Here is a 22506-nt window from a genome sequence, read left to right as displayed (position 1 = left end):
GTTTTTAAGTACAGCTTTAACAGATGGCAAGTGTCTTTCTAGTGTTTGGTGTGAGCTTCCCTAAGCTCCTATGATCTGCCATGCTCCACTCTGAGCCAGAGACAGGAAAGGAGCTGCTCATTCTGGCCCTACTTGTCCCTCATTTTCCTCATGCCCGTGGCATCTGTGCTAACCCTGCCCTGTTCCAGTCTTTGTCTCACCAAGACCTGAAAACTCTCATGATCACATTTTCTCCATGTATTGCCAAAGACAAATCAAATTGCCAGTGCAGTCAAAGTCCAGTCTTCACTCCCTAGTGCCCTCATTAATGTGTGTGCACATGCACACTCACACACACACACACACACACACACACACACCTTATTGCTTGGCTAGCAAACACATTGTGAATGTAGACTCTCTCATTTGGCTTCCCAGATGGCTCAGGTTCAATAGATTTTTTTCCCCCTGATTTCCTCAGCTTCTCCTAGCAAGTGCTAAATAGCCATTATGCCTTTTTCTGCACATTGAGATTCATCTGCAGCCACTAAACTGCCTCCAAAGTGCTTCAATTTTGCATGAGCACTAAGCTAGGGACTGGGATACATTACCCAGAGCTGAAGGCTCAGATCATTAGAAAGAGCATGTAAATCCTCTGAACCCGAAATAAAATGTACAGATTTCCTCTATGAAGCCCAAACTGTGGCTTTATGTAAAACACAAACCCTTGGCAAGACTTCCTGTGGCCCCTTTGACCATCTCAACTCTACTTCAGCTTATTTTAACTTTGCCTTGTGGTTTATTTGTTAAGCAGTCAGCTTTTTATCAAAAACATTTAAACTAGCTGGCACCCTCCAACATTATGGCAGTCCAGGTCCCTTCTGTCTAAATAGGAATGGTACTTAATAGGGATGGTTCACCTACAAAATAGACTTTCACAATAAACCTAAACACCTTCTGACCAGCAGGAAACTTTGAGAGATGGGGACGGACTGACATTTATAAGATAGATCAAGGGATATCAATTTTAGTTACGAAGTTGTAGAATGTAATGAGGGTATGAAAATCATAAAAAAGAAAGTAGTGTTTCTATTCTCATCTCAATAACTCTATTCTGAGTTATCAAGTACATTTTTACCTCAATCTTACTTGTGTATTTAATGGGCACACATGTCCCTTTGTACATTATCTGCATTTTCACTTCTGCCTTTCTCCCCATCTCCTCATCATATTACCTTGCTAGACACAAACGGTGTGGCCGTAGGAAGGCTCACATATGCTTTTCAGTGTATTGGGGGAAAGCTAGAGCCCAAAAGTCCCATAGATGTGCTTACTATGAGGATGAGACCACAACACAAGCCCTTGGATTTATGACATAGAGCAATCATAATTGAAATGTTGGTCTCGACCGTCATTTGGCACTTCCTTTGCAGTAGCAGATTTTAAACAGTAATGAACTTTTTTTTTGTATGCCCCATATCCATCCAGAAGCACAAAAGAGCCTCTTTTACAAGCCTGCTCTACAATTATTTCTCTTCTTTCCGTGGATGCATTTGCTAAGTAAAGCTGTCTTTCTTCAGGACTCCACGAGTAAATATATATGCTAGGTGTACAGTCATGATTAGATACGGCAGCTTATTGTTCATCTCTGAGTGTATTTTCAAGGCCATTTATTAACCACCAATTTATCCAGTAGTGCAGAAGTTAGTGGAACCTGGCAGTAGGGAAGTTAAAATAGGGATATAACCGGATATGAAGTATGCACATGGCATTTTGCAGATAAAAAGGAAACAACAGAAAATAATATACATATAAATGTACACAGGGATGAAAGGTGCACAAATACAACGACTGTGTGATATATCCACTTTCTGCTGAATCCTAGCTGTGTTTCCAGCAATTTGTAGATATGAATCAGACAGAACTTCCTATGCAGTAATTTCCCTGTACTAAAAACAGTGAATCATGAAGCACCATAATCCTTATTGATGTTAGAATCATTAATCCCGGTTCCACATCTTACAACTGTAACTACGCTTGTTAGTTTGCATTCATGCTCTTCCTCTAGATCTTGGTTAGCCACTGTTACATGAATGTATCCTTTGAAGGGAATACATTTGTATGTATACATACATACATGCATGCATACATACGTATACACACATATACATACAAACATACATTTATAAAAGCAGAGAACTAATTTTGCTTGGAGACATAAGCAGAGAAATGTCTAACGCAATTCAGTTCAATACTATGCAGTTGTATAAACATCTCAGGGAGCTGGAGTCACAATGGGAAGACGTTGCTTTTCTTCCATTTCTTTATGTTGGAGTGAAAGTAACATGAAGATATTACAAGTAGCAAATAATATTCATTACCAGAAATTATTCTTCTGTTGTTTCAAATTTAAGTTGTCTTTTAAAACGTCAACAGATCGGGCTTGTGGTAAAAGAATGATAATGGTGATCAAACACAATGACAGACTGTCTTAACATCCCTATCAGAAGTGATAGTTTGAATATATTGCATAGTATTTTGAAAAGAGTATTATGTATATAATGAGTGAGTTCTCCTGAATAGTATTTCAAATATATTGAAATTAAACATTTAGATATTTGACAAGAGTCAAAATTACTATATTTTCTTAAATGTTTAATAACCTGGAACTGAGTTTTAAATCATGCTCCAAAAGCATTGTGTGATTTGCATTTTCTTCATTCATTTGGAGCACCTACTTGTACTAAGAAGTATGAATGCAAACTTTCTGTGGTCTTTATTATTTCAGACTTTTTATTACACAGGCCTAAAGAACACTCAGATACCTCAGCAAGGTGAAATGACCCAATCATAATAGAGCAAGGACCTCTTTCTATGACAGTCCACTATAGGAGGTCCTATTGAAAGTCATGTTGTTCCTCCTGGTTGGCCATAACCTAGGTGCCTTCTGCCCACAATGTCAGTCATCAGCTCTGGTCATATCTTCTGTATCTACCTATAGAAGGGGAAATACCAGAAGGCAGAGGACCACCATGTGCTCCCAAAGGGTCAACAAGAGCACATCCATGCTCTTCACTAGCATTACTTTGTGACCGCATCCAAAGCAGAACAAGCTGGGAAATGTGGTAAAGTATACCAAAGGAAAGCTGTTAGAATGCTCCACGGTCTACCTGTAGAAGTAGATTCTTTTCAAGATTCCATATGTTCCCCTTGAACTCCTGTGAAGCATTCACGGAAAGAACTACTGTTTTGACAGGCTAGTTGGGAACAGTTTAAAAACAGTGAGAAATTTAGGGCCATGTTCAAGGTTATTTATGGTACCAGCCAAGCCAGAACCCTTTTATTGAAGTTGTCTTTTTTTTCTGCATTTAGTTCTGTCAGTATAGACCTCTTACTGTAGAAAACAGTAATGCATGTTTCATTTTGATATCATGAATATCAATTTATCAGTGCTGTTGTGATCTCTTAGAAAATAAATGCATTCTTCTTATCTAAGAGCAGTCCTTATCAGTTATGGCATAGCAGGACCTCTTACTCTTACCCATATCCAGATCCTATCCTTGCCCATCTGAGCCATTTCTCACTGTTAGGAAATGGTGCTAGTGTCCCGTTGAAGCAACTGAGAGCAACTACAAGCACACTGTTTTTCCAGGGGACAAAGCAGAGGAAAGCTCCTCTCAGATAGCAGCCGCAGGGTTTCTGGCGATGGTGAAGTCAGGGCGATGTTTTCAGAAAATAATGAAAATGTTCTAGCTCCTAAAACCATTTTAGTTTACTCACATTGTATTTACTATGCTAAGAATTTTACATACTCAACTTTTCAACATCTCACTGACTTAGGAATTCTAATTGCACTGCACTTTTAAAGAAGGCTGGATTAAATAAGATGAAGGACTTTCCCCAAAGCTATAAGTTTAACTAATAGAAAAAACACAAGGTTCAGCCATATCCCTTCCAAATTACATACTTTCAAACAGTTCACACACATTAATTAAAAAAAAAAAAAGGTTTACACAAGTCTACATCAACACTTTGCTCTGTACATCTACCTTAAAACTTGTTTATCAAAATCTAAGTCTGAAAGACAAAAATATATGCAATGGGATCAGCAGGGCAGAAAGGAGATATTTACATTGTTAATAAAAAGATATAGCATGTTACAGTTGTTTTTACAAAACTGTGTTTCTTTCTCAGTTTCTCTCTTATCTCAGCTATCTCATAAATAATTGAAACTCTTTTATATTTGTTTAATAATAAGCTTCACAACACAATAACTAAGCAGTTATTATTCTGTTCTTAGCCCCCTAAGCTAAAGTGGTTTCCTCCCAGCGTACATTCGAGAGACACTTGTGCTTCAAGCTTTCCTTACTCCAGTTGAATGTTCTTCCTGTCTCCTGATGTTACCTGGACCTCTCTCTAGCTGAACCACCTACTTCCTCCTCTAGCGACTTCTCCCCTGGCTGGCAGGAAATCCAGTCCTATTCTCTCACCTGCTCAGCAAATGGCTATAAGCTGCTTTATTGACATATCAGGGTATAGTTGGGGAGCACTGTTTATCCATGATTGAGACAGGAGAGTCTCAGAACAAGAATTGCTATATTCTTGTATACAGAAATCAGCCTTTGAATTTCACAATAGCTTTATGCCCACAATAAGGAAGTACATCATACTTGGTGGTGGCGGTTTTAGTAAATCGGCCTTTTCTCCATGATAAAAGGCTTTTAGGATACAGGAATATTTTAGAAACATCAAAACACAGTGATCACCCATTACCACAAGAAAAAAATGGGGTTTTAAAGCTCATGTTTCAGGTTGAAGTTGTCCTTGTAGGATTTAGTGAGTTATAATTGTGTTAATTATAATTCTCTATAAAAGAAGATGATGAGAATATTTTTAATACATTAAATCTGTATTTTCTCAACTGTTACAGAAATGGCTGGAGGCTCTAAAAAGCATAACTATATGTATGCTAAATTTTAGAGTGAATGCTTACCATATTCACAGTTTAAATTAGAATTTTTTTAATTCTTCTGGCCAGGTTATAATTATATAATTATTATCAGGACTAAAAATGTTTCTTTCCTCTAAAATATAGTGACATATCTCTTATATAAATATGTAATATCATTGGAGGATTTATCTTTTATTAATCAATCTTTCTCTATAAATCTTCAGTATGTTCTGGACATTGTTCTAGATCTGATACAGTGTGTGACTTGTTAGCATTTCCACTGTGGTACACCAGGAAAGTGAAGAAAGACTGTAGAAGGCATGACTACACTCACCACTTTAATTCTCATTTAAGTACAAAGTTTGTGTATTCTGTCCGTGTTATTCAGAACTAGCCTAACTTAGAAATCCCAATACAGTTGCTGAATGTCTTCCATGTTTTATTTCATCGAGACGTGAGGAATAAGGGAACCATGTGTGCACATTTCCACTCACCGCGCTAGGCAGTGCCACTGTATGTTTTAATAGTCAGACCCCCAGAGATCAGTCAAATTCCAGAGAACTTGGCTGAAAGCAGAAATCTTAAAAACCGCCTCACTTCTGGTATCAAACTTTCTTTCGAACTCTGTTGACATCTTCTCACAATCCAAGATTAAAATAAATAAATAAACAGAAAATCTCGTGTTATATTAGGAATTCAATCCTTAATGACTTTAAGATTTACCTAAAGGCAGGTACAAATACAGAGCCAGATTAATTTTCTTACCCACATTAATGCCCACCTTGTATGTGTGATAGGAATTTGTTCCACTGCAGTAATAAAAGTCCCAAGAGAGCTGAACTGTTAGAAACGTAAGCTTTACGTTTTGTTTTTTAAAGTTTATTTAGTATAGAAAGAATAGAGCTTTTAGGAGAAACAAAACTGCCTCCCCCAAGAATGGAGTATGAAGTCTGGACTGTTCTGAGTGGCACTCACTCAGAGTGACAGCTCTTAATGCTCGAGTCCAAGTCACTCGGAGCAAGTGCAGAAAGAAAGGCCCGCAGTGCAAATGGTTATTATTCCTGATGCATACACCTGGTCTCCATTATCAGTGTTTTCAGAAGGTCACACACACACCCGCAAAAAGCTCTCAACACTTCTGGTAAATGACTTGTTGTAAGGTCATAGATCTGAAACAATTTTATAATAATTAAAATGAAAATTATTGAAACACTCTTCAAGTCAAATTACTAGCAAACACAGATTAATCTTCCTAAAGCATTTTTAAAAAATGTCATTTAACCTATTTATAATTTCTAGTCTTCCTGTTCTACACAGCACACATTACAGGCTTGCCACTCAGGGCTCACCATGAATCTATCTTCTGTCTCATTCAACAGTCACTTTTTTCCACAGCACACGTGATCTCCTCTGTATCTAATGGTCTGCTTGTTTTCATCATCTGTGTTCTTCCACTTCATGTTGTTCTTCTGGAATTGTCTTTGATCCCTCCCTATTTCTTTGTAGCCAAACCATGCTTCAGTGATAATCTCAAATGATCCAATTCTCCATTTTCCCCAATTTCTGTCTAAGTCTAGTTCATCTTAGACTTTTTCAAACAACTACAGAATTTTCTAAAGTGTGATTCACTGTTATATAGTAGATCAATATCAAAAATACTGCATAGGACTACATTGTAAGCCATGGTTGGTGGGCACTGTTCCTGTGTTAATTACGGGAATTATGGTTTAAATAAATGGGAGTATAGTTCATACAAGGCAGACTATTTTTCCACTTATTAAAATTGTTTTTTTCCATCACATCTATATGGTGATATCCATATATATGTATAGACATGGTATATCCTGATGATGGATTTCTCCCTCTACTACAAGTTCCTCCCTACCTTCTTTCCCATCCAGATCCACTCTATTCTGTTCCTAATTAGAAAATAAAGCAAACTTCAAGGGAATATAATATAATCTATTTAATGTATATAATATATGAATTAATATAATACAACAAAAGCTACACATCAGAATTGAACAGCAGAAAAAGAAAAGACACGAGAAACAGATTCTCCATTACACTCTTTCCCCCTCCGCTTCCACAAGGTTTTCTGAGCCCTGAGAGGAAGAAGTTGATAGAGTCATCACATTTAGGTCTGAGTGTTCTAAGATCTCTCATTCTCTGAATAATATCTGTCTGTGGCTCTCTGTATTTGTTCCCATCTGCTGCTGTCTCTGATGATGGCAATGGTCTATAAGTGTAGCATAGTGGTTTTCAGCAGGAGGGTTGGTCCTGTTCTGATGTCTGTCTCATTTGCCTTTCTGATTGACGATTGAGTATCTTACCCAGGGTTCCTTATATATTCTGAATGTTAGCCCACTATTAGATATAGGGTTGGTGAAGAACCTTTCCCAGTCTATAGGCTATCCTTTCGTTCTGATGACAGTGTCCTTTGCTTTACAGAGCTTTTCAGTTTCATGAGGTCCCATTTATTGATTGTTGATCTTAGAGCCTGTGCTGTTGGTGTTCTGTTCAGGAAGTTGTCTCATGTACCAATGAGTTCTAGACTCTTCCCTAATTTTTCTTCTAACAAACTTAGTGTGTCTGGTTTTATGTTGAGGTCTTTGATCCACTTGGACTTTAGTTTTGTGAAGGGTTATATATATGAATCTATTTGCATTTTTCTACATGTAGATATCCCGTTGGACCAGCACCATTTGTTGAAGATTCTGTCTTTTTCTCTGTATGGTTTTGGCTTCTTTGTTAAAAATCAAGTATCCATAGGTGTGTGGGTTTATTTCTGGGTCTTCTTTTCTATTCCTTTGATCCATCATTCTGTTTCTATGCCAGTACCATGCAGTTTTTATTACCATGGTTCTGTAGTACAGCTTGAAATCAGGGATGGAGATACCTCCAGATGATCTGTTTTTGTATAGGATTGTTTTAGCAATTCTGTGTCTTTTGTTTTTCCATATGAAGCTGAGAATTGTTCTTTAAAGGTCTGTAAAGAACTGTGTTGGTAATTTGATGTGAATTGCATTGAATCTGTAGATTGCTTTTGGCAGGATGGCCATTTTCACTGTTAATCCTACCAATCCATGAACCTGGTAGACCTTCCCATCTTCTGATATCTTTTTCAATTTCTTTCTTCAGAGACTTGGAATTTTTTTTTCAAACAGGTCTTTCACTTGCTTGGTTAGAGTCACACCAAGGTACTTTGTTATTTGTGTCTATTGTGAAGGGTGTAGTTTCCCTAATTTCTTTCTCAGCCCTTTTGTCTTTGGTATACAGAGGGCTTCTGATTTTTTTGAGTTAATTTTATATCCAGCCACTTTGCTGAAAGTGTTTATCAACTGAAGGAGTTCTTTAGTTGAATTTTGGGGTCACGCATGTATACTATCATATCATCTGAAAATAGTGATACTTTGACTTCTTCCTTTCTGATCTGTATCTCCTTGATCTCCTTTATTTGTCTTACTGCACTAGGTAGGACTTCAAGTACTATGTTGAAGAGATACGGAGAGAGTGGGCAGTCTTGCCCTGTCCCTGATTTCAGTGAGATTGATTCATGTTTCTCTCCATTTAGTTTGATGTTGGCTATAGGCTTGCTGTATATTGTCTTTACTATTTTTAGGTATGTGCCTTGTATCCCTGATCTCTCCAAGACTTTACACATGAATGGGTGTTGAATTTTATCAAATTCGTTTTTAGCATATAAGGAGATGATTATGTGGCTTTCCTCCTTCAATTTGTTTATATGGTGGATTACATAGATGGATTTCCATATATTGAACTACCCTGTATTCCTGGAATGAAGCGAGCTTACTTATGGTGGATGATATCTTTTATGTGTTTTTGGATTTGGTTTGCAAGTATTTTATTGGGTATATTTTACATCAATATTCACAGGAGAGATAGGTCTTTAATATCATTTTTTAATGTTTTCTTTCATTTATTTGTTTTATGGGTATTGTAATTGGGCTTGCTCACTTCAAGTTTTTATGTTGGTGTTAATTTATAGGAACAACACTGATTGTATGTATGTTAGTTTCTGTTTTTCAACTTTAATGAATTTGTTGATTATTCCAGGTTTATGGGGAAATATAGAATTTTATATATGAAAGATAATGTTATTATCCAAGAGCTGATAGTATAATTTTGTCTTTTTCTCTTTGAATGTCCTTTGCTTCTCTTCTTATCTGATTATTCTGGTAAAGGCTTCCAGTAAGTACTGTGTTAAATGAAAGTGGTGAAGATGAATGTCTCTGTTTTGCTCTAGGCATTAGAACAAATGCTTTCAACTCTTCCTGTAAGTATGGTCTCACTTGAGGCTTTATCAATGTAGGACTGTATTATGTTGCACTGTGGTCATTCTCTGTCTAACCTGTTGAGACCATTTTTCTTTGTTTGTTTTGTCTTGATTTGAGTTTTTTAACCATGAATGGATGTTAGCCTTTTAGAGTGCCTTTTCCATAATAGGAGGATCTGAAAGTTCTTTCCTTCCTTTTGTTACTGTAAGATGCCACACTGCTTGATGTGTGCACAATGAACTTTCCCTCTCTGTAAGAAATAATCCTCTCAGTTAACAGTCTGTTGAACTCAGCTCACTGGTATTTGGAAAATTTTCACAACTAGGTTCACCTTCTCTTTTTCTTATACTGCCCTTGTATAGTTTTCATGTGAGGACAATGCTGCCCAGGTAAAAGGAATATGGAAGAGTTCCACCTTTGATTTTGGGAAGATTTTGAAAAGAACTGTTTGTAGTTCTTTAAAAACTTGGCATAATTTAGGAATGAAACCGCTATTCCCTGAGCTTTCCTCGGAGGGTGGTAGTTTGTTACTGATTTAATCTTATTATTCCTCATTGATCTGTTCAGACTTTGTTTCTTCATGACTCTGTCTTCTTAGGTGTTTAGTTCTTAAATTCATCCTTATCACAAGCATAAGTAATATTCAAAATTGCAGTCATAATAAAGCTAGCATACTACTGTTTCAATTCTCAATTGCCTAAGTGATTTTTATTTATATTAGTCTACTTATATGATGAATGTTATATCAAAATTTGCAAGACAATGTCTGACAAAATAGTTAACTGTGTTTGCAGTGTCCACCTTTCCTGTCAAAGTTTAAAGATTTTCAAATAACCTTGTCTAACATAAACCAGTATCTTGATTGTGAAGTTCTGCCTTTCAAGTTACAGTAGTTTCATTTTTGCAATGAAAGGTAGAGGTTGTCAGAATAACTATCAATTTTTAACATATGACATCCTTTTAAAGAATGACAAGGTTTTGTGATTTAATTTAGGTTAAGACAGTTAAAGCTGGCGTGTTTCATATTTCAGATCAGATTAGTGAAGACTAATAGGATTAAGATCTGAATGGGAGCCTGAGAAGGAGACCGCACTAATTCAATAAGGTGCTGTAATGCATTCCAGAGCACCACTACCCGAAACCCGGTACATTTCCCACAGCTCGTGTTCAACTGTAAATGTCCTGAAATGAGATTTGTTAGAGTCCTGTTGCTCTGTCCCTGTTAGAGGGGCTGCTAGAGGAAGTTAAATTGGCAAGTCTGTGGGATATGATGTCTCGGAACTTCTTTTTGCCATAGGATAAAGTCATTGTGAGGAATGACAACTTCAGCTCAGGCACCCCAAAGTCTGTTTGCTTAGGATGGGGTTCAGTGAAATACTCGGTTGTATTGAAGATACAAATAGATAACTACATTGGAAAGACATGTTTCATGACCGTGTGTAAATTTACTTTATAGTTTATATTTGATAATTTAATGCATGTATGTGTTTGCATCAAATCTCCCTTTTGATCCTTCACCTGCAATTCTCCCCCTGCATCTTGCTTTGCTCCAAATGTCATGTGCTCTTGTTTGTAAAGCCACTGACTCCCACTTCCTGCTGCCTGTAGGCGAATCGATGGAGGACAATCTAGTAGAGTATTTTTAGACTCCCAGGAGTTGTGTCCCTAAAAGACAAAACAAAACCATCTCTTTCTCCCAGCACCCATCAATACATTTTCACATAGAGATGAGGCCTCCTGAGACCTTTTCTCCCACCAATACTGGAAATTTTACAGGCCCAATCTCCACAGCCCCTATGTGTTGATACATGAAGTGACCCTGTCATGTCTAACAAATACTATCCATTATAGATATCCACAACTTGTAAATGTTACAGTCTTTCCACACCCTTTTCCAAAGTGACCTATGAGTCTTCATATAAGAAGGTATAATACACATGTACCACAGTCCCTTACACTCTGCATACTGGGCAGTTGTTAGTCATTGTATTAATAGTCAGATACTAGAAAAAGAACCATGTCTGATTAGAGTTAAGTGGTGCATTGGTTTGTGAGCATGAAGATAATAATCTACTGCGCTATTTATTACTATGCTCATTTAGCAGTGTAATGGTATTAGGTGCCCCATAGGGTCTATGACCTAGACAATCACAGGTTACTGGACCAGTTAGTGATACCATATATGAGTTCTAACGTACAGAATTGCCTCTAAATCCAATCAGAATGTCGTTGCTTACTCTCACAGCATTCATTTGTGCCACTGTTGTACCAGCGAACATTATCTTGCCAAGCCAAATATTATTGAGGCTCATAAAGGTCACAGGTGGGTAAGAATATTGATTAATTTTCCTTCCTAATATTGTGCATAGACCCTTCTAGCATTATGAAAGACAGCTAGTAGGATTGAAGCTTCCATGTTGATACTAGCTTGACTTCTTTGTGTTTTGTGGCTCCTGTTTTTTTTTTTTTTTTTGATATTTCTTTTTTTTAATTTTATTTTTCTTATTAGTTACATTTTGTTAATTCTGTGTCCCAGCTGTATCATCCCTTTCCCTCATTCCCTCCCCAACCCCACACTCCCTCCCTGGTCTCCACCCTGCCCCTTTCCAAGTCCACTGATAGGGGAGGACCTCCTCCCCCTTCGTCTGACCCTGTTTTATCAGGTATCTTCAGGACTGGCTGCAAAGCCCTCCTCTGTGGCCTAACAGGACTGCTCCTCCCCTGGGGGGGTGGGGAGGTCAAAGAGCCTGCCCTTCAGATCCTGTTAGAAATAGTCCTTGTTCCCCTTACTTTGGGAAACTACTTGGTTACTGAGCTACCACGGGCCACATCCAAGCAGAAGTTCTAGGTTATATCCATAGATAGTCCTCGGTTGAGTGTCAGTCTCAGAAAAGACCCTGTGCCCAGATATATTTGGTCCTTGTAGAGCTCCTATCCTTTCCATATCATACTAACTCCCCTTCTTTCATATGATTTCCTGCACTCTGCAGAGGGTTTGATTATGAGTCTTAGGTCTGCTTTGAAACACTGCTAGGTAGAGTCTTTCAGATGCCTTCGGCGGTAGACTCCTGTCATATGTTCAATGCACATCCCATTTGTCTTTCTAAAGAGGATTGATCATCTTCACCCGTGTCTTGATTATATAGACCTACAAGATATGATAAACATAATGAAATCTACACACCTAAAGAAGATAATCAAGAATGTGGCTCCTGTTTGTAGTGTCTTCAGCAATAGAGTATCGCCATCAGTGTTCGAAGGGCAGCCAAGAAAAAGGGCAATGGCCTATCATGTTTTCAGGGGAGATCTGTGGGACCCCAATGGCCAACAGTATCCAATACCTAGCACTAAACTTTTTTATATGATAACCTATCATATCGGGGAAAGACATCATCTCCCTGTTGTATGGTAGCTCCATTTAAAACTCTTTCCTCAAGATACAGCTATACTACTCCTAGGCATATATCCAAAAGATGCTCAAGTACACAACAAGGACATTTGCTCAACCATGTTTGTAGCAGCTTTATTTGTAATAACCAGAACCTGGAAACAATCCAGATGTCCCTCAGTTGAGGAATGGATACAGAAATTGTGGTACTTTTACACAATGGAATACTACTCAGCAATTAAAAACGAGGAAATCATGAAATTTGCAAGCAAATGGTGGGACCTAGAAATGATCATCCTGAGTGAGGTATCCCAAAAGCAGAAATACACACATGGTATATACTCACTTATATAGACCTATAAAATACGATAAATATAATGAAATCTATACACCTAAAGAAGATAAACAAGAGGACCTAGGGTAAGATGATAAAATCCTCACTTAGAAAGACAAATGGGATGGACATTGGATGTAGGAGAAAGCAAGTAGCAGGACAGGAGCCTACCACAGAAGGCCTCTAAAAGATTTTACCTAGCAGTGTATCAAAGCAGATAAGTCTCATAACCAAACCTTCAGCAGAGTGCAGGGAATCATATGAAAGAGGGAGGAGTTATTAAGACCTGGAGAGGACAGGAGCTCCACAAGGACCAAATATATCAGGGCACAGGAGTCTTTCATGAGACTGTTTCTCCAACCAAGGACCATGTATGGATATAACCCAAAACCCCTGCCCAGATATAGCCCATGGTAGCTCAGTATCCAAGTGGGTTCTCTAGTAAAGGGAACAGAGACTATTTCTGACATGAACTCAATGGCGAGCTCTTTGACCCCCCTCCCTCCGAGGGAGGAGCAGCCTTGCTAGGCCACAGAAGAGGACATTGCAACCAGTCCTGAAGAGACCTGATAAGCTAGGGTCAGATGGAAGGAGAGGAAATGAACAAATAATTCTTAGACAAGAAAACCTCCATAAGTACCAATGACTTAGTTTTGTGCTGGCCAGCTTCTGCTGGGCACGGGGACTGGCCTTAAGAGTGGTTTGTAGACTAAAAATAAGACTCCATTGGCAAAAACTAGTTTTTCCTTTGCAAGTGTTATCGATTGAAGATAGCATCTGAGTTAGGGATACCAGCCTTTCTCCCCTTCCCCTCTCAGCCCTGGGGCACCGTTCAGTCCTAGACCTGTGCTTGCCATGTGCATGCTACCTCAGTTTCTGTGTCTTCACATGTGTTTGTTGTTGTTGTTGTTGTTGTTGTTTTTCCTTTGATTATCTCCATTCCCTCTGGCTGTCAGGATCTTCCTGCCTCGTCTTCCACAGGGTTCTCTGAGCTGTGTGGGGATGGAGCTGACAGAGACATCAGCTCTGTGTACATAGCCCAGCTATGACTCTCACTATTTGTTTCCATCTACTGCAGGAGAAAACTTCTGAAATGATGGCTGAGTAAGACACTGGTCTATGATTATAGCAGAATGCCCTTATAGCAGAGACATTTTATGGATATGTTTCTTTAGCATAACATTGTCCCCTAGGTCCCTAGCCTATCTAGTCTCAGGTTCTTGGCCATAGGAGCAAGTGTCAAGGATGGGTCTCGTCTCGTGAAGTGGGCCTTAAATCCAATCAGAAATTGGTTAGTCACACAAATTTCTTTTTTTTTTTTCACTGTATAAATATTCCACTTCCTTGATTGGGGTTATTTTTAAAAACTTCAGTTTTGTCAGGGCTACCATGAATGGTACTATTTCTCTGATTCCCTTCTTAGTGTGGATACTTTTGGTATATAGAAAGACTTTGGTTTTTGAATGCTAACTGCGTATCCTACTTCTTTGCTGAATGTGTTTATCAGTTGTGGGAGTTTTCTGGTAGAATCTATGTTATTTTATATAGAGAAATACAACACCTGAAAATAAAGATACTTTGATTTCCTTTTCTATTTGCATTCCCTTTATCTTCTTCTTTTGTCTTATTGCTGTTTTTGAGACCTTAAGTGATTATACTGAACATTATTGGAGATAGTGGATACCCTTATATTCTTACTGATTTTAGTGAAAATGCTTTGAATATTCCTCCATTTAGCATAATGTTGCCTATAGGCTTTTTGGATACTACCTTTGTTATGTTGATATATGTCCCATTTATCCCTTGACTGCCCATGACTTTTATCATGAAGAGATGCTATATTTTGTCAAAGACCTTTTCTGTATTTAATGGTATTATATGATTTCTGCACGTGAAACTATTTATGTGTTACATTTATTAATTCATGTTGTATGTTGATACACCATAGTTCTCCATGATGACTGCAGCAAGTTGGTAGATAACATTTATAAAATGACTTATAAAGAAGACCTTTCGGGAGGAGGTCCTCCCCTATTAGCGGACTTGGAGAGGGGCATCGAGAAGATAAGGGGGGGAGGATGGGGTTAGGAAGGAAGGAGGGAGGGGGCTATGGCTGGGATACAAAGTAAATAACCTGTGATTAATATAAAAAATAAATAAATTTTAAAAAAAGAAGACCTTTCTTACTCAGGAAGTCAGAAGCATGTATATCTTTGTGAGTTCAAGGCCAGCCTGGTCTACAAAGTGAGTCCAGGACAGCCAAGGCTACACAGAGAAACCCTGTCTCGAAATCCCTCCACCTCCCCTCCTCCCAAAAGAAGACCTTTCATAAAATAAATTAACAACCTTAGGCTGGATAATATTTAGCCTGTCTTTTCACTTATAAAACTTAAAAGTTCACCAATATTAGTTATTTTGTTAATACATAGTCATTTGATAGTATTGCATATTGTATTTCCGTGGGAATATAGTTTTTTAATCAGTTATACATATATTTGTGATCAATTATAATACTGAGAGTTTCATTGTTTTATTTATTATATGAGGTCTCAGAAGGGTGAACTTCTATCTAGATTTTCATATCCATTTGAAACTTCTTTATTAATTGTATGTTCATACTCACTGTAAGAGTTTTTGATATAAAAAGCTAATCAGCTCCTTGCACTCTGGTTCCCAAACCACAATGAATCCTATTATAAACACAAATGACTGCAAACTTCAAACAGCCTGCATCTTTGAGATACCACTATTAAAGAAAGTGATGGGAAACCTTTGATGTTATCACATGTGATGGCAACTACTCATTTGTAAATCGTGTAGCACTCCCCCAACCCCTAAATAACCTGAAACCAATTTCAAGTTTCCAAAAGCTCTTCAAAGCAGTCTTCCTTGGAAGTAACGCTGATGGAATTTCAGATGTCAAGAAGGCTTGTTTCTTGCATCTCTTTCTTGACTTCAAGAAGATCTGAAATTCTGCTTTCAAAAAGGAAAGATATTACTTACTTTTACTGAAGCCACTAACCTCTTATTTGATGGGCAAAATGTCACAGGTAATGAAATTACCCACAGCAATGAAAAAGAAAAAAAGAAAAGAAAAACTATACATAACTCTGCAGCTAAGAGCCTGAGCAATGCAGAGAATTGTAGGGAATCCTGAGCTCTAAGATTTAGATACTTCATGCTGCAGTCATTCCTTATTCTGTCATTGACCAAAATTTGAAATGTAAATGGTGTGGGCCATGTGGTCAGGCAACTGTACACAACCGTAATTAGTTCATGTGCTCCTGAATGGAGTGTCTGTGAAGCTCAAGACAGCCCTCCATGTGTGCTAGACTCCAGTGCCCACAGGGAGCCTGAGCCACATAATTCAGAACATTCATGCTATGAATAGCTCCTGGAGCAGGAGGGCTGGTCTGTGGCTTCTTAAAAGGTTTCGGATTTGTGGTTAGTAGAAACATCCACGAACCTATTCAGTCTTAAGGATACAGTGAACCCGGTGAAGTTCCACCGGCATTTAATTAGGTTTCCAGTAATTACTTCAAGTAAACGGGAGGGGAATGAGACCTGAGGTTATCATCTCGGGACACAAAATATTTGTACGTGGTTTTAATATCCGTAGCCCATTTGTTGCTGTTCTGCATTTCAGAAAGAGCCATTATAGTTAGAAGTATACGCTGCAGTTTTATCAGCCCTTCGGTGCCTGTAAATTTCCCGCAGCAACTTTAAAGGAAGGAGTTTTGTTTCCCGTAACTGGACTTCCACATAAAAAGAATATGTTTTAGCAAGACAGGGGGACGGGGCACGAAAGCACTACACTTTGGAGAATAAGGAGAAAAAGAAGGTGGGGGTCGGGGAAGAAGGCTGTATTTCTTTATTTGAAAAAGATTTCTACATGTTAAAGGGAAAAATGGCAGCAAGGTTGGAAAACTGAGACTTGAGGAGCAGTGATTTTTTTTTTTTTCTAGGAAGATTGTTCTACTAGTTAAACATTGATGAGTAGAGTTCTTTATGTCCTTTTCAGAGCTGGATGGAGGGTGAGACTATGACATTTACCTGAGAGTACCTTTATAAAACTGGCTAGTAAATAAATATAAAGGGATTAATTATTCTCAAACTTTGAAATAATAATAAATTATAAACATTTGAGTTTATAGAGTTGTCTTTTCAGGATCTTGCCTTGCCCTGGATATGTGATACATGTTTTCCTAGGCTTCTGTATAATTCAGTTTTCAGGAGATCTAAGGGCCTATGACTCAGACCCGATAGGTTCTTAGCAGAAAATACTGCTCATTCCTCCATAAGAGGACACCTATCTCTGTTGGGTACCTATGAATTTCTCTAAATTCAGTGAAATTATTTCAATATATCTTAGGTATTAGAGAAATATTTGGGATACCCCCTTTCAAGGTGTCCAGAAGCCATGCCTTTTCCTGTCACCTATGATAAAAAAAAATTTTAAACATCATAATATTCTGTAGTTTACTAAACTCTAAACACATGTATGTGAATGTACAGATATTATCTATCTCACATATATATTCAGTCATCCTCTGCCCAAGTCCTCTACTTTTAAACACCCCGATGATATACACGGCTTTCAGAAAGACAACCAAAGTCTTAAGCATTATGGACAAGAATTCTCCAGTGTAGCAAACACCATTACTTGGCAGGCTTCTTACTGGGTGGTCCCATCCCCAAGTTTCCTTTTGATTGAATCTGGAGTAAGGTCTGAGAACTTGCATTTCCCATAGGTCTTTGGGCAATATCAAGGAAGACATTCTAGGAGTCCCACTAGAGACTTTTTGGAATGCAAACATCAAAACTGGACCCTTTCTTGTCTGTATTTCCATTTCATACCACTGCTCTCTATGGCCAGTGTTCAGCGGTCATTTTGATTTCTAATCTCATAATTTTCATTACTCCTACCTAAATGTTAAATACCTCTCCACATGTAATGTAAATAAAGTAACTCCTATGGGATCTTTCATAGTAGACTGAATTCCCTTGAAATTTTCTCTCATCTCTATACAGCTTCTTTGTAGAATTGAACATAAGTATTCCACATTAGTAAATGGTGTTATCCCATTGTTAATCTGAGCCTTCTTCACCATATATATCATTGACTGCCTATAGTTCACTAAGGTTGAATGAATAAACTATCTCATTCATTAGAATTTTATAGGTGCTTAATACAATATCTTTAACATAACTGATACTTGATAAAGTATCAATGGAAAATGAATGGATTGATGGATATAACGCTAATAGACAAAAGCAATTCATCCTGTCATTCTTACTGTGTCCATAGATGGTTCAGAGCAAATTCCCTTGCTCCCCTTGGGTGGTCCACTATTGCTCTCAATGAACACTTTATTTTGAATCTGTGTACATTCACTCTCCAGGGGAACTGGCAGTTGCCCACATATTTCACTCCAATAATCTCCCCTGGTCAGTGCAAAGAGACACATAGCAGAATGAATCTCTGAAGTTGCCTTAACAGCTCATATAAATACCATTGAAACAGTAATTCTAGATCCTTGGTTCAATTTTTGTTACTCAGGATACAAGAGATTGAAATTATTTCAACACTGTAGCTGAAAATACTTCATTGGGATTTCATTACAATTACAGAGGAACATGTGAGATTCTAAATGTTTATACAGGAAAAACTTTTTGAAAACATATGTTCTTTGGTTGATTGAAACTTAATTTATTTCAATAAAAAGCGGTGGGCTGATTATTATATTTTAAACACATCTGTTAAAGTGGTTTTTAAGTGATGTCTTCTGATTTTATAGATTTAGGTTATTTTCTTGCTTTTTTTGTGAAGTACAGGGAGCCCCTATTGGAAAAGGCTGTTTACAATACCTGGGCATCTTAAGCACAACCTCCATAAATAAGACAGAATTTTTAGCAAACATGGGAGACAAGATGATACCATTTTAGCAATAGACAGATAGAACCTGGTAAGAGATGAATATTACCGAACTAGGTAGGAAGGAATGCTACTTTGTGGGGTTATAAACCCATCCCCACTTTCATCTTCTGATGAATATTGAAGACATGAGATCGCCAGTGAAAGACCAACTATGTATAGTACAGTGACAGGAGTCCTCAGGAAATGAGAGGTGAGAGGCAGTATCTGCATGGCGATCAGTGGCGTCAAATGAAAGCGGAGGCATCTCGTTTCATCACTGCAGGTCTTCTCTTGACTTGAACCTGTGTTTCTCTTGTCAGGTCTCATTGTGAGGGAAGTGAGCATTGAGATTTCGCGGCAGCAGGTGGAGGAACTGTTTGGGCCTGAAGATTACTGGTGCCAGTGTGTGGCCTGGAGTTCGGCAGGCACCACGAAGAGTCGGAAGGCATACGTGCGCATCGCCTGTGAGTCACCGCATGTGGACCTTCTTGGGTACAGAGCTGATGGGAATGTGCAGAAGCCTGGACGGTGGTTGATACGGCATCAAAGAACTCTAGGCTGAGTTCTAACTCGAACAGCTGCCCCCAGAGTTCTGCACTTGAACCATAGTTCTTCTGAAACCACCTTAATTGTTCTTTCAAAGTACTGAGAAACCGCCATCAGAAAACTAATTTGTTTCTAGATCTGGTGGCTGTCCGGCTATGGAAGAATCTACTGCTTGTTTGTTTGCTTTTTTGTAACTAATTCTTCTAGCCTGTTAAGATACTGTTCAACAGCGATTCTATGAGAACTAGAAGTCTCCCAGGCCAAGGTTCTCTACTTGCACTGAAGCTGTATTAGTGTGCCGGAACACACTCCTAAAATGCTAATTTCTAAAATGTACAGTTCAGAAAGGCATAAAAGTACCTTTCAAATAAGGACAATCAATTGAATGTCAGGAATATTTTTGGTTTATATAGTTACAGAGATTTCATTTGTTCATTGTTGTGCTAATGGAAGGGTGGGCTGGTACTTTCCACAAAACCCCTTCTGAGCACACAGCCCTCCCCACTGGAGCAGTGTGAAGGCTGATAGGGCCTAAATTACATTCCACATTGACACTCTTCCTAGCAGACAGTGTGACCCCTGGAACTCATGTTTTATTTGTTGAACTCTTTATACCACAGCATTTTACTAAATCATATTTTGTGGCAGATAGCAATACCACATTAATGTGTCAGACTTTCTCTTCATAATTGATTGATGTCATCCCTGATATACACTCATCTCTGCCTTCTCTTCCTCTTCCATGCTTCCCAGTAAGCTATCGTCTTCTGGTCCCCACTTCAGTGTTCTCTTTGATCGGTGCAGCCTTCCTAAAACATGGACCTCATCTTGTCTCACTTCCACCCCACTTCACAATAGCAGAGACCTGTCACATAAAGTCACAATTCCATTTCAAAACACCAGAGATCGTGGGGCTTAAACTCAGAGGTCTCCTTTGTTATAGTTTCAAAGGCTAGAAGTCTAAGATCAAGGTGTCACCAGGCCTGGTTTCTCCTGAGGCCTCTGCATCTCGCAGACAGCTGCCTTCTTGCTGCATCCTCAAAGGACTCTTGGGATCCTTCCTGGTGTCTCTTTATGTCTCTTCATTTCGTTTTCTTACAAGACACAAGTCAGGTTGGATTATGACCCATCCACACAGCCTGAGTTTAAATTAATCACCTCTTTGAAGGTGTCATTTTCCCTGTGCCATCACATTTTAAGCTACTGGGAGTTATGATTAAGCATTTGAACTTGGGGGTGGGGTACAGCTTGGTACATAACCACTATATGTCACAATCCATCTCCTCCACCAAAGCCTCCAGTCTGATCACTGAGGAACTCTAAAATGTGAGTCACATAGATGTGAACTATTTCAGTTTCCTTGCCCTTCAACTGTAATTCAAGCCTACTTATGAATTACAGCCTTTATTTACCTTTGTGATTTTTAAAAGTTAATTTCTTCAACAAATATCTATCTAATCAAGATTTATTTTTCTGTCCTTGGACAGTTTTATACTTTGGGAGTGAGCTGGTGAGACAAAGTAAACACTATATAAAGTAAATAATGAACAGGTAGGAGCAGGGGACATGTGCCAGGTTTAAACCAAGCAGCTTGGGAAGATGCTGTGCTGGGGGAAAGAGGTCAGGGAAGTCTGCTGGGGAGCTAAGCTCTGCTTCTCTGCTAACCCTGAAAGTGAGGGTGGGGTGGGGGTGGGAGCCAGGACTGCAGGAGGCTAGCATAAACACTAAGATCTCTGGGTGACCAGGGAAAGGTAAGGCCTGGGGTCAAGAGAAAATGGGAGGGTGAAAAGTTAGGACATGGCAGGTGTTGGACATTTGGGTGTAATATGACTCGGAAACCCAGCAGAAGCCATCTCTCCCCCATTCACAGAATCACTGATTGCTTCACACTAGGGAGAAGGCCACCTCACCTTCATTTAAAGAATCCCTGGTTGCATGCTAGTGAGAAGCAATATGGAAGGACAAGGAAAGAGTTACAAGGTTTCGCTTTGGGCTGATATAGACGTGAGCAGTGAAGATGCTGAGAACAGGGTTCTGCATAAATCAAAAGTAGAAATGAGAGCTTTTCTGATTGTTTAGATGTGAATGAGAAAGAAAAAACAATATTCAAAAAAAAAAAAACCCTGTGAGTTTTGACAGCTTTCTATCCCTGCCCTGAACCTGTATCAAGCTCACTTTGTCTGTGTTTGTTTATTTTCACTTGCTGTAGTGTTTGTATTTCACAGCAGTGTGATCCTAGCAGTTGAGAATTTTATTTTACACAATCTTGTGTCTTCAAGGCTTAGAAAAAAGCCTAAGGTACACTATTTGTCAAGGAGATGTGTCTGAACACAATTCCTGATGAATTCTCTGTCAGCTTATGGAAGCACTGAAGAAGAGTACCCCTCTCCGACTATAGCTAGAGATGTGTTTGGTGTCCTGAGTGGCTTGTCCATTGAGTCGCTGTGATGTGAGACACACTTAAAGGACACCTATTGACGACTGCTCTTAGGAACAACATGCTAGGCTCATTACAGATGTTAGGTGGAGGGCTGAATCAATAGTGCTGGGCATGGGAAGAAGAGAGCAATACCACAGGAAGGCAGGGGCTAGGATGCCTGGGGAAGAGACAAAACAATGGGCTTCTTTTCTTCCACATTGACTGGTCTAAGGATCTGAGTTGCTGGTAGGAACTCCAGCCAGCTTATGACCCAGGCTGAAATAGCTTCTACATCCAGAGCAGTTTCCAAAGGAGAGAGGATTTCTCCCCCAATACTGCCAACAGCTGGGATCAGGCTTGAAAGAGACCCCTGTGAAACAGCCCTCTAAATCCTCCAGGCAGGATTTAGATTAGGGGCTAGAGAGAGAGCTCAGCAGTTAAGAAGACTGCCCGTTCTTTCAGAGGGCCCAGGTTCAATTCCCAGTACCCACATGGCATCTCACAACTGTCCATAACTGCAAGAGCTGACACTGTCACACAGACATACATGCAGGCACATAAAATACATACATACATAATATACATACATTCTTTAAAAAAAGACTTTTTTTTTTAAAGCTAGGTACAGTGGCACATGCCTTTAATCCCAGCACTCAGGGAGACAGAGGCAGGTG

The 22506-nt window shown here is 38.8% G+C and overlaps 1 protein-coding gene across 4 annotated transcripts in view; it reads left to right on the top strand.

The window, feature by feature from the left end:
• Positions 1-22506, top strand: part of Unc5c (unc-5 netrin receptor C) — a 355465-nt gene that overhangs the window by 218718 nt on the left and 114241 nt on the right. For all 4 annotated transcript variants that reach the window (XM_060392629.1, XM_060392628.1, XM_060392626.1 and 1 more), the window contains one exon: positions 19188-19331. In XM_060392629.1, coding sequence (XP_060248612.1) covers positions 19188-19331 — 144 coding nt within the window. The remainder of the gene's footprint in view (positions 1-19187; positions 19332-22506) is intronic.

This window comes from Meriones unguiculatus, chromosome 10 (assembly GCF_030254825.1).
Source record: "Meriones unguiculatus strain TT.TT164.6M chromosome 10, Bangor_MerUng_6.1, whole genome shotgun sequence".
Taxonomy (NCBI): Eukaryota; Metazoa; Chordata; class Mammalia; order Rodentia; family Muridae; genus Meriones; species Meriones unguiculatus.
This window is presented reverse-complemented; position numbering and strand designations above follow the sequence as displayed.